General features: G+C 34.5%; 1 protein-coding gene across 1 annotated transcript in view; it reads left to right on the forward strand.

Moving 5' to 3' along the window:
• The window catches only part of IKZF2 (IKAROS family zinc finger 2), a 144,580-nt gene that overhangs the window by 116,696 nt on the left and 14,027 nt on the right, over positions 1-13,857 (forward strand). Inside the window, exon 6 of the mRNA XM_080799527.1 lies at positions 12,696-12,833. Coding sequence (XP_080655653.1) covers positions 12,696-12,833 — 138 coding nt within the window. The remainder of the gene's footprint in view (positions 1-12,695; positions 12,834-13,857) is intronic.

The following is a 13,857-nucleotide window of genomic DNA, read 5'->3' on the forward strand; positions in this document are numbered from 1 at the left end:
TACCTCCACTAGTATCCAAATATTTTTATAGAAAAAATATATTTTCACATAGTACTCGCTTTGTGTTGCAGCAACTCCTGAAACCTAGCTTCATAAAGATGTGACAATCATTGAAAAGACTGTAATGTGATATGTTGAAACTGTGAGCAAGTAGTTTGTTTGGTGTCTGAGGGATGTTGAATGTTATTATTTCCCTTAAAAATTTAAAATATCCTGTGCTTATCTTGCTTTACAATATCCTTCCCAAGAGTGTGCTTTAGTGTCCCATTAAAATTTAAGGATCGCAGGCCTAGCACATTAGAGAATTATTATTTTAATCAGAGTTCTGGTAGAGAGTATGGTCAAAAGACTTTCCCATATACTAGTAGCATGAATATGAATTGGCAAAATCCTTTTTGAGGCAGCAGTAGAACAACAGGGATCAAGAACGTTAAAATTGTTTATATAAAGGGTTCATACAATAAAGTAGACAACTAACTCAAAGTATAACTTATACGTACTAAAAACTGAAAAAAAATTATTGATTGCACCATATTTCAGTGCTCATCTTTCTTCAGATTAATTTCTAATTCTGTAAGCAATTGTCAAGTAAAATCAGATATCAAGTTCCCATTTTTTGCATTATAAATATTTATAGGATGGTGGGTGCTTTTAGTTTTATTAAAGGAAAATGAATGTGCTATATGCATAATACTGTTGCTGATTTTATATGTATCATGACAAATGGTAAATATAATTTCTGTATATAGATGTGCTTTTTTGCATGTTTCTGTATGTGTAAACATACATACATCTATATAAAGAATAAAACATTTACCACATATATTAGTGCTATTGTAATTTGTTTTATAGGTTTCACTAGGATAACTCTTGAAGTGACATATTTCAAGAAAACATAAGTGAACAAGACTTGATTGTGCTATATACCTTCATAACACCCTATGAATTTATGGTAAACATTCCTACTTCAAAATTATTTATGGCTATTTCCTTTGCTCTTCCTTTTGGTAGGTATATGGGGGTTTTAGTACAGGGGCAGCTATTTATCTCTATTCCTAATAATGACAGATGGAGAAAAATACTAGCAAATGCTAGCAATTTTTTTTTCTAATTGAATTGAATTGTAAGGATTATCAAATTTGCTTTACTGCATCTTTAATTTATAATTTATTTCTCAGGTCAGTTCAGTAATCTCTATATCTCTGACAGGTTATATTGATGCTTCTCTTTTTGTTAGTGTAGAATTTTTGTGAGGGACAGTAGATCAAAGGACAGTAGATCAAAGTAGAGTTGGGAACACTAACCCTGCTATCTTCTGTCTCAAAATATTTATTATACTACATATTATTATTTATTATAATACATATTGTAGAACTTTATATATAATAAACTTCATTTCAGTTACCTGAATTGTATTGGTAACAAAATTTACAAGGTTACTGTGATTTTTTAAATATTTAACCCAATTACATATATAACTTTTGCTTTCAAACATAATGATGAAGTATTAGGAACCAGATTTATCCCCTGCCCTCAACAATTAGAATACCAGACACAATATATTAAATGACTTTTAGACATTCAACAACAGGCACTGCAGGACTAGGATTCCTGAGAGTAGAAAACCAAACGTGGTGAGTCCTATGATTATCCGAGCTTACTTCTTAGAAGCAATTTCCAAGCCATGCTTAGGAACAGGAAACCCAAAAGAGCCAGTTAGTCTTGCTGATTTGAGGAGACAGATCAGAATTCATGGAGACCAATATTCTTGGAGTATAGCGGAGTGTCAGGAGGAAAATGCACAGAAAAAACTTTGGAGTTTTGCTGAAGCCCCTTTGACTCTTTGGCTAAATAGTGATCTACCTATTTTTATGAAGAAACTATGTACAGCTGGGAAAAGGAAGGAAACAGAAGGCCAAACAATTCCTGGAGCTAATGCAACAGTGAGAATAGTCAGTTCTCTCCAGCCAGCATGGAAAGACTTTGTAATCATCAAGTCATTGAGTAAATCATCAAGTCATTGAGTAAAATCCTCAGAAAGTTTATCGCCTTGGTACTGGGACTAAATTAGCCTTTAGATTAAAGCATGCTCTGGAACTGCCTTGAAGTGTAAAAGCAAACATCAAAAAAGTCAAACTGATTCCAAGTAATGTAATGGCATACCAGGATAAATGAACCACAGTATAAAGAAATGCAACAAAATTCAGAATCCACTAATGTAAAATTCACAAAATGCAGAATGACACTAAAAATTAACAGATACGCATAGAAGGCAGAAAATATTACCCATAATGAGTAGAAAACTCAATCAATAGAAATAGACCCAGAAATGCCCAACTGGTGAGATTAGCAGACAAGGTTGATAAAACAGTTGTTATAAATACACTCCATATGTTCAAGAATATAAAAGAAAATGTGAATATGATGAGAGTAGAAGTGATACTAGAGGAAAATGGACAACATTAAGTGTTTATATTTTAAAAAAGAAGAAAGGTCTAAAACCAATTAACTAAGCTTCCTTAAGATAGTACAAAAGAATAGCAGATTAAATCTAGAGAATGTAAAGGAAGGAAATAATAATTTTAAAGGCAGAGATTAGTTAAAGGGAAAACAAGAATATGATACAGAAAAATCAGTGAAATCAAAGGCTGATTCTGTGAAAAGATCAGTAAAATAGATAAACATCTAGCCAAGATCAATCAGTACAAAAACATAACACTGAAATTACCAACATCAGAAACGAACATTGGATGTCACTAAAACTCCTATAGCCATTGGGAGTATAATACAGGTATATTATGAATAAGTTTATGTCAATAAATTCAAGTGGATGAAATAAATTCCTTGAAATACAGAAATTATCCAAACTCACTCAAAAAGAAATACTATGATAGCCTTATATTTCTTCTAGAAATTGAAATTATAGTTAAAAACCCCCCCACAAAGAAAACTCCACATAACTTTGCTTGTAAATTCTGTCAAACATTCAAGGAAGAAGTAATTTAAGGAGACATTAGGGAACAAATGAAAGGGGAATAATGCTTCCATACAGATTGAGTTCAGCATTACCCTGATACCAAAACTAAAGTCACTGCGATAAAAGAAAAGTATATAGCCATATCCCTCATGAACACAGGAACAGAAATCCTTAACAAAATTTTAGCAAATAGGATCCAGAAATACATAAAAAAGGATAACATATCATGACCAACTGGGGTTTATCCCAGGAATCCAAAATTGATTTGACATTAGAAGAATATCAGCATAATTCCCCATATTAAGAGACCAAAAAGAAAGAGAGAAAGGGAGGATGAGAGAAAGAAAGAAAGAAAGATTGATTATAATCATCTTCATAGATACAGAAAAAGCATTTGACATAATTCAGTATTTACTCATGATAAAAAAAAAAAAAAGTCTCAGAAATAGAGCATAAAGAACTTCCTCAAAATGGTAAAAGCCATTTTTGGAAAATTTTGAGCTTACATTATACCATTAGTAAATGAAAGTTTACCCTTTGAATAGGAACAAGGCAAGAAGATCTGACCTCTGCACTTCTATTCAGCATTGTACTAGGAGCCTTGTCAATGCAGTACAGCAACAGAAAGAAATAAAAGACATAAGATATTGTATTGCAATAAGTAAGACTGTATTTAGTTTTACGTAATATAATCACCTATATAGAAAAAGCAAGGAATCAACCCCCCCAAAATTAAATGTTTAATTAAGATTGCAAGAAGCAACATCAATATAAAGAAATCTATATGCTTACAATGGACAATTGCAAACTGAAATTTAGAAAGCAATATAATTTATTATAGGATCCAAAATACATGAATTACATAGAGATGAATTTATATAACTTTGTGCAAGAAAAATTTTAAAAAATGCTGAGAGAAATTAAAGACCTAAATAAGTGGTCAGGTGTTATGATTGTGGTTTAAATGATTCAATACTGTTAAAATGTTAATTCTCTGGAAATTAAAGCTATCAGTTTAATACAATCCCAATCCATATCCTAGCAGGATTTTTTGTAGAAATTAACAAACTGATTACAGAATTTGGAAATACAAAAGATCTGAAATAGCCAAAATATTCTGAAAAAGTATGTGGCATCTGGGTGGTTCAGTTGGTTAAGCGTCTAACTCATGATTTTGGATCAGGTCATGATCTCAGGCTTATGAGTTTGAGTTCTATGTCAGGCTCCATGCTGGGTTTGGAACCTGCATAAGATTCTCTCTCTCCCTCTCCCTCTGCTTGTCCTGTCCCTCTCCTTCTCTAAAATAGAGAGAAAAGAAAATGCAGAGTTATATGACTCAAACTACCCAATTTAAAAACTAACTCTGTTAGTAGTATCTATTCTTTTAGTTTATGGATAGACACAGAGATCAATGGAATAGAACAGAGAAACTAAAAATATACTTACAACATACGATCAAGTGATTTTCAACAAAGGTCCTAAGACAATTTAAGGAAGAAAGATAATATTTTCTATAAATGGAGCTAGAACAATTGGATATCCATATTTTAAAAAAAAAGACTTGCCTGCAAGTGTTGGTAGAAGCCTTATTCCTAAGAGCCATAAACTAGAAACAACCTAAACTAATGAGTAGATTAAAAAACTGTGGTACATTTAGGGACGCCTGGGTGGCTCAGTTGGTTAAGCAGCTGCCTTCAGCTCAGGTCATGGTCCCGGCGTCCTGGGATCGAGGCCCACATCGGGTTCCTTGCTTGGCGGGGAGCCTGCTTCTCCCTCTGCCTCTGCCTGTGCTTGCTTGCTCTCCCTCTCTCTCTCTGACAAATAAAATAAATAAATAAATAAGATTTAAAAATAAAATAAAAAATAAAATAAAAAACTGTGGTACATTCATACAATGAAATACTGCTCAGCCATAAAATTAATAAACTACTAATACATGTAACAGCATGAATGAATCTCAGAATCATCACACTGAATGAAAGAAGCCAGACACAAAGGACTATATACTGCGTAATTCAGTTTATATGAAATCCTTAAAAAAAAAAAAAAAAAAGGCAAAACAGTAGTGGTTACAAAGGGAGATTTGGTGCAAAGAACAAAGAAGTGTTTAGGGCAACAGACATGTTCTGTATTTTAATTGTGGCCGTGGTTACACAACTAAATATACTTCTAAACTTCTTGAATTGCGTAAAGTGGATGGATTTTATGTAAATTTTACTTCAATAATGCTGATTTTTTAAAAATAAAAATCGACATATATCATGACTCAGAATTCAGAAGTAACATATATTTGTGAGGAAGATGGTTGCTTAGAAGAGCCAGTGTAAAGCTGTTACCATGTGATTGAGCCCTACTTTATCAAGGAAAGTGGGAACTCTAATTCAACTGTTTTCTCTCCATGTAAGTTATAGGTGGAGAGAGGGGGGAAAGATGACTTAATGGCTTTTAGCTGTGTTCCAACAACTTACTCTTTTTGGCACTCGCTGTGGTGCTGTGGAAATCGGGAAAGATAGAATCCCATGATCAGTGCCCTGGCAAACCATTTATCTTTTATTAGTGGATATGATTAATTTCTATGCTGTTTTCTCTAGTGTGAAATAACATCATATATCCCTCTAAAAAGATAATAGCACAATTTGCAATTTAAGAGAAATGGGTCAGTGTAACTTTCCCTTTGAATTTTAGAATTCAGATGCGCAGGTCAGTTGGAAGGAGAATTGATGCAAAGTTTAGTTTAAACTGTATCATTATCCTCAAAATACATAATCATCATACAGGAATAAACTTCCATATCAAAATACTTCTTTTTTGTGTTATTACCAGTAATAAAATTAAGCTTCATCCAAGGGCTTTTCAGATCTTAATCCCGAAATTTCTTATAAGGTTAATTTTAACTCGTTTGATAATACAATTAAGATCATTATAGTAAGGTAAAGAAAAAATAGTAAGGTGAAGAAAAAATATTCTTCACCTTAAAAATAAATTTTAAGCAGATTTAGAGAACACGATGATTTATGATTTTCTATAAAACCACTATTTCCAACTTCAGTATGTAAGCAGCCACTTGGGAAGTTTGTTAAACATGCAGACCTCCAGGTAGCACTCCTAGAAGTTGTAGGTCAAGCACGGTACCCAAGAATCTCCATTTTAACAAACACTCCAGGGAATTTTAACATAGGTAACCTGCAGTTCACATTTTGAGATCCATTGCAAATGGTTAAGCTACAATGTTTTTGAAGATAGGTAGGGAATTTTGTGTTAGAGTAGTTAAATAAAAACAGAATAGAAAAGAGGAGATAGGCAATTTTACTTTCTACAAATTCTGTGTCTTACTAATGTGTGATTACTCTTTTGGTGGCTAAGCTTTCCTAATATATCGTGTCACTTTTTTTTAATCACTTTGTAAATCACTTTTTTTTTTAATGGGAAGGTATGATACATCCTTCCAGAACTATATCATACCAACAACAAAAGTGGTAATATATATTGCTGTTTAAACGTGATGAAATTAAAAGCTACATCTGTCTCTACTCCTTCTTAAAACTCCACTAAAATCACAGTAGACATTTCCAGAAGCTTAAATTCATCAGATCAAGGACAATGGGAAAGTATAGAATAGCAGCCAAGAGGAGGATGGAAAACAGGGAGGGATAGTAACAGTAAGACGAGACTGAAACCTTTAGTGATTATAGAGGGGAATAAGGGATGAGGAGCAAGCTAACTGGCACCAGAGAATCCTGAAAAGTAGAAGAAACAGGATTGTTGAAATCAGGGTTGAAGCTTTGGACTAAATATAAAGGTATTTCAAAATCTGCATACAAAACTGTTAGATCACAGAACTCCTCTCACACAGTACAGCCAGCCAACGAAATCCTCCTCCTCCCCTCACAGGAAAATAAATGTTTATTTCTTGGAGAAATTGAATTGGAAACGTTCAGGCTTAGGAACTCCAGAGAAAGGAGAGAGTAGAGGGGAAACAAAGGGATTCAAGCAAGGAGATTATGTAAAAAGCACAATTGAACATTTAGATTTGTGGCCCCATTCCTTGCCACAAGACATCCAGTTTATATCACCCTTGGGATTAGAAATTGGAGGCATCTTCTCTAAGGGAATTGGAAGAAGACATGGGAGTCTAATAATAAAGAGATCACTCTGCAATAGTTAACAAACTTCACTTATGTTTCCTGAACTTCCAGTTAACTTTTTAGTACCTCATTGTTCAATATGAACGAACAATAGATATTCAGGCACCAGACATTTAAGAAAGTCCTTCAATACAGGGAACAATATAAAAAGAAAAAAACAATATTAAAAAAAAAAAGAACAATATAAAAAGACAAAAAAAGAAAAGAAAAGAGACAATATAAAGAGGGAAGAAAATTTAAAAAGAAAAAAGGCTCAGAGAGGTAAGTTTTGTGCCCAGGAAAAAAAACAGAAGAATTCTATTTAAAAAAAAAAAAAGTAAAAAGCAGGAGAGAGCTCTTAGAAATTAAAATACAAGGTAACCAGAAAACACTTAGTGGAAAGATTCAAATAAAAAGATGAGGACATTTTTTAAAGTCAAAAGAGTAAAAGGACAATCAGTAGGAGGGGGGCAAAGATAAGAAATTTAAAGAATCAGTCCAGAAGTTCTAATATCAAACTAATAGAAATTCCAAAAAGAGGACAGAGGAATAGATTACGATTAGATGGGGCAGGGGAGAGAAGGGGAGACTGTGTATTTCATTAAATGCCCTTTAGGACTACTTGATTTTTTTCAGGTGTGGGCATAAATAACTATAGTAAAAAGAGAAATAATTATTAAATAAGAAAAGGACTAGGAATACTAAGCAAGCTAAGTAATTCAACATTATCATAATTCTATTTAGGAAAAAAATTGTCCTCTAACTTCCGCAACAAAAATATTATAACATAGGGAAATGTTCAAACATATTCAGTAAAATAAGTAGAGTATAAATACAGTGTATAAAGACACCCAATTTCATAACAAAATGTGTCTTTGCATGTACAGAAAAAATATAAGAGGATAAAAATGTTAAAAGATAGTTATTTCTAAATTGTGTAATTATGAGTTATTTTTTGGTGAATTTTGAGATTTTCTATACAGACATATTGCTTTGAAAATGTGAAATTTAAGGAAAACCAGTGAGAGGAAAATATTTAAAGAGTTAGGAAATGATGTCATTAATGAAATGCCAACCTATTCTTTCTGTGAACAAATCACCATACTCAACTTGTTGCAGGCTACAAAAATACGTAAGACATTGCTCCAGCTTCTCAAGAAGATCACAGTCTAACATGGGAGATCAAAATGAATGTATAAACAGCCACAAATAGAATGTTATGTTTCCTAGGTGTGGAGTTGATATGGTTATGATTCTTTCATGGGAAAGATCACTTTTAGATGGAAGATGAGGGAGTTTGGGAATGGAAGGATATATGGAATTTCAAGAAACCCAAATTGTATGAAGCCATTCCAGAAAGAACGAAGACACAAGTGTGAAAGCTCAAGGTGATTTTGGCTGAATTGTGGGGTAGAAGATGGGATGTATGCTTTCGAACCAGTTAGTATGGTGTACTGGATGCCAGGTAGAGGGATTTGGACTTTGATAGAAGTTAAGAGTCGGTAAGGGTTTTTAAGGAGGGGACTAAATAATTACACAAGAGAACACCTGGTTTAAAATCTATTATGCCAGTGTAGGCTAGTAATGAAGAATTGAACTTGTTTCTCGGTTGTGGGATTGAAAAGGAAGGATAAACTTGAGAAACATAGAAGGAGTTGAGTCTGTATAATTCAGCAGTTGAATGTCGGAAAGGAATAAGGAGGCAACAAAAGGAGCGAATCCAGGTTATTGTAACAGTGATAATAGTGACAAAAGAATAGTCCGAATAAAGATGTAGTTTTGTGGAGGAAGATAATATTGGATATGTTGAATTTTAGATTTCAGAGGAATAAGCACAAGGCAATACCCAAAAGGCATTTGAAAGTATGAGTTTGAAGTGCAGTCACTCAGCAAATACATATTGAGTATCCCCTGTGTTTAATAACCACCATAGCACAATCAGTTCAAAATTGAGTAAAACATGACCTTTGTCCTTAGGGAAGAGCTCATTTTTTTGGAACTAGGCAGATGAATAGATATCATATGGATAATCACAATGAAATCATAAGTAATGCACCATCAGACTATGGACAGAGTACTGTGAGAGCACAGAGGAGAAAACTCATCTTTGGGTTAACCAAGATCATCCTATAAATGTGTAAATGACCAGGAGCAGCTTACAAACATGGGACACTATTCCAGGCAGGATCTGGACATTTCACGAAAATGAGGGCTTAATCTAGAGGGAACAGAAGGAGACTATTATAGTGAGAAAAAAATCGGAAGTTATGTATCTATTTGCCAGATAGGAAGAGGTTGAGAAGCCAGTGAGGGGGAACACAGAACCTGTTCCCAGAAGCTAAAACAAGAGATTCAAGGCAAATGCAAATTTTAAAGTGGCCAAGAAATTAGGAAGATTTAGAATCAAAGTTCACTGGATTTAGTGATTCAGAAGCTATTGATGACTTTATAAAAATGTCTGTAATATCAGAATTAAGGTGTTTCAGATGGTGAGAATATAATATTTATAGAAATAAATGCAAGATAATGTGTTATACATATTAACTCATGGTTTATAAGTATTATACAAATAAACTGATTATAGGGAGAAAATGTAAATAATATTTTCATGAACTTGATTTTTAAGAAATAATCAAAGAACTGACAGGAAGTGGTCTTGTGGGGCTAGTAGAGCCATTGGATCTGGCAAGGATTGTGGTTGATGTTTGAAAATCATTTTCAAAAGAGTAGTGAGAGCATGATTTAGACTTTGAAGGAGCTAAGTACATGAAAACAAATACAAGGAGATGGCAGTTCCCGGAAATCCTGAAACACTGCCTCTCCTCCACCCTGCGCCCCCATCCGCCATTATCTGATTAACTTACTTTTCCTTCAGCTATGAGTAGAAGTGTTCCTACCTCAGGCAGACCTTCCCGTCTAACCTTCTCGAACTAAATTAGGTTCCCTGTTTTATGCTAACACACCATTCTTTTGCTCTATAGAATTTACCACAATTTGTAATATATTGCTTGTATATTTGTTAAATGTCTATCTTCCTCACCAGTCATTTGCATGAGGATAGGCACCATGAGAATTTGTTCTCTACGTTACATTCCAGCCTCATCGCAGGGTTGTTGGTACATAATAGGTGTTTAGCAAATATGTATTAGATGAGAGAGGCAGAAGGATAAAGTGGAGCATTTCCAGAGTAAATGTCCTAGAGATAAAACAGTTACAGCATACGTTGTTGCCCAGTGTGTGGATTGCTATAGTGGAACCCAGATCAAGATTTTGGAGAAATTGAAGTAATACTTCTAGAACAGTTCACTCAAATTGGGATGAAGAGGAAAGAGTGATGTTTTAAAACAGATGTCAAGTGGGAGAAGCTGAAGTAAAGCAGAATGGATAGATTTCAAAAAATGAGGTTAGTAAAAAATGAGTTTCGAAAACAGTAATAAGTATACCCTTTTCTTCCTTAGTGGGTGAGTTAGAAGTTCACTGAGGGCTGTGAGCCAAGGTGAGTGGAAGGGAACTATGTTTAAATGAAGTCCATAAGGTTTCAGGTTTATATAAATAAAGGGAAGAAAGTATAGGATTATATGTTCATAGTAAAACAGGTATCTTAGGACACAATGCAACAGGACCGATAAAGAGGAAGACAGAGGGGCACCTGGGTGGCTCAGTGGATTAAAGCCTCTGCCTTCAGCTCAGGTCATGATCCCAGGGTCCTGGGATCGAGCCCCACATCGGGCTCTTTGCTCAGCAGGGAGCCTGCTTCTCCCTCTCTCTCTGTCTGCCTCTCTGCCTACTTGTGATCTCTGTCTGTCAAATAAATAAATAAAATCTTTAAAAAAAAAAAAAAAGGAAGACGGAGACGATGAAACTAGTTGACGTGGGCTATTGAGCACAGTGTATGTGCTTAATAAGTATTAGTTAGAAGACTTGTTTAGGGAAAATTCGCTTATTTCTAGAGAAACAGTACTAAAAAACCCAAAATTAAGTAACAGTGATACCAAACAAAAGCTTTTTTAATATGTAATTCCATATCTTAAAATGCAACTACATGCAAATATATTTACACCATTTACATGAAATGTTTTTCACTAAAAGTAGGTTCTTGTTGTTTTTAATGTTCTCAAAGTGATAAAGATTCTTCACAATATCAGAGCCAAACTTGGTTCAATATATAAAAATTCTTCGTTCTGAAAAATAGATCTTTGTTTACTTAGTATTTTTAGAGATGATTGATCCTGCTTTAGATAGCTTTTATTTAAAACTATTTGCAAAAATTATGATCATGAAATAACAGAGTTTATGTGCACCTCAAATACATTTTAAAAATTTGGTGGGTTTTTATGTTTTGTTCTTAATCAGTATAGTGAAGTGTCTATGCAGCTCTGAATGCCTTGTTACAGTATTTCAATTCCACTTGTGACCAGTGTCATAGTGTGAGTTTGTAAGGTGACTGGAGTGAGGGATACTATCTTTAACTATGAAAAAGAGTGGTCTTTGTCCTCTGGGCAAAACAAAGTGATTCCTGTGTCAGATGAGGGCCACTGACCTGATTCACACTATGTTTTACTACCAAGGGCTTCGGCACAGACCTGTTGTTTCTGTATTTATTCAAAACCAAGAATCAAAGTGCTCTGTGATATCCTTGTGAATTGGCATACAGTAAAACATGTCTTTTTCCATAAGTGTGTTTTTCTTCATCAATTCTTTGAAGGTATTTTGTTTTGTTTTGCTTTTTTTTTTTTTTTTTAACATGAGCATCGAAGTATTTTACCTGGTATACTGAGATATGGCTCTCTGGCTACTAGGAAATAATTCATTTCCTGAATGTGAAATGCATTAGAGAAAAAAAAAGATGGAGAAGAAAATGTTACTATCATCATATAGCTAAATAGGTTAGGACTTCAGTGGTTATTGTTAATAGTCCTGACTCAAAGCACCTAGTAGGCTAATTCTTGGTAATGTAAGAACAGTGCTGATGTGGGAGAATACTTATCTGCTGCCAAGTTTTGCATGTGTGAAGAGCTATTACCAAGATGGAAAGAAAAGAGAAACTCTGCTTTTATCTGTACTTTTTCTCATCACTTAAATTCTTTTTGGGCCCTTGGTACCGTACGGTGAATAATCTTTTCATTAAACAATGACATTCCATTTGTTGCATTTTAGTTTCCTTCAGTAAAAATTCTGTCTTTATCCCCCTAAAAAATAAATTAAAAAAAAAAAATTCTCACCATGTATCTAGGACACTCCTGATTTGTCTTTTGAATGAGTCAAAGCTGAGAGAATTGTGTACGAGCAAATGTTAGTGTTACCAGTCAGATAATTTGAAGACTGATCATCAGCCCCTCATGATCTAGGATACAGTCAGAGCATGAATTTGATTCAGTATTTCCCCTATCACCAGAGGTACGATCTGCCTTATCTTCTGTCTTTTAGTCTTGGTAGAAATTTATTAGCTTTTCTTGCCTAAATCAGAGTGTGGAGGAGGAAGAGATTTGAGTCTGAAAAGCATATAAATGCTTCCTCCACACTATCAAAAATCAGATGTTAATTTTGCTTTAGATGAGACTGACGGCACCACTAATCTCGAGTTCTCTTCGCAGTGGGTAAACCTCACAAGTGCAACTACTGTGGACGAAGCTACAAGCAGCGCAGTTCACTGGAGGAGCACAAGGAACGCTGCCACAACTATCTCCAGAATGTCGGCATGGAGGCCGCGGGGCAGGTCATGAGTCACCATGGTGGGTAGAAATGGCATTCACCATTTTCATTCCCCTCTCACTGCTTTTGTAGTTCCTTGGGGGCTAGACAGTTCTCTCTACCTTTGAGCATGAAGATCGACTTCTACTCTTTTTAAAACAATTTTAGATCACATTAACTTTTGCCTGGGATTATCTTTTTTTTTTTTTAAGATTATTTATTTATTTATTTGACAGAGAGAGAGATCACAGGTAGGCAGAGAGGCAGGCAGAGAGAGAGGGGGAAGCAGGCTCCCTGCTGAGCAGAGAGCCCGATGCAGGGCTTGATCCCAGGACCCTGAGATCATGACCTGAGCCGAAGGCAGAGGCTTAACCCACTGAGCCACTCAGGTGCCCCAATGGGATTATCTTCTTAAGCATGTGAAATGAGTTGAGCTTTGCGAGGCTTGGCAAACAAACTGTCCTGAGTTTTTGTGAAAATCCCAAATTATTTCTGATAACCTCATTTGAATTAACATAATAATGACAGTGGACTTTGAATACACCAAAGGAAGATAGTATTTGCTCCTTGGAGGCACCAAATAGTTAGAAAGGGTTCTAGGAAAGTCTGTACAGTTCCTAAAAGATTGGTTGTGTATTTTCATTTCTCTTAGGTAAGTGGTCAGTGATATAATTGATGTATTTGGAAATATCTCTAATCTCTTTTGTGATTTATCTTGGAAATTACTCATTTTGCTTTCTACTAAGTGTAGGGAACAATCTAGACTAAAATCGGGCACCACTTCCCTCCACAAAAATCAAAACCCAAGCAAAACATCCTCATCGCACAATATACAGTAGCAGGTGGAAAGGTGGTTTCTAAGGTTTACCAATTAATAACTCTATGTTACTGAAAATTTAATGTTGGTAAATCAGATTTACAAAGGAAAGTTATGAACTTCAGTTCTTTAGATTTGAAGCATCTGTCCTGTCCTATTAATTATATTTGTATATTGATTAATTTTATCATTCATATAAGTACATACAAAAATCTTAACTTACTGTTGCACTTACATCTCTTATTTTA

Source organism: Martes martes (assembly GCF_963455335.1).
Source record: "Martes martes genome assembly, chromosome: 3".
In the NCBI taxonomy this organism is placed as follows: domain Eukaryota; kingdom Metazoa; phylum Chordata; class Mammalia; order Carnivora; family Mustelidae; genus Martes; species Martes martes.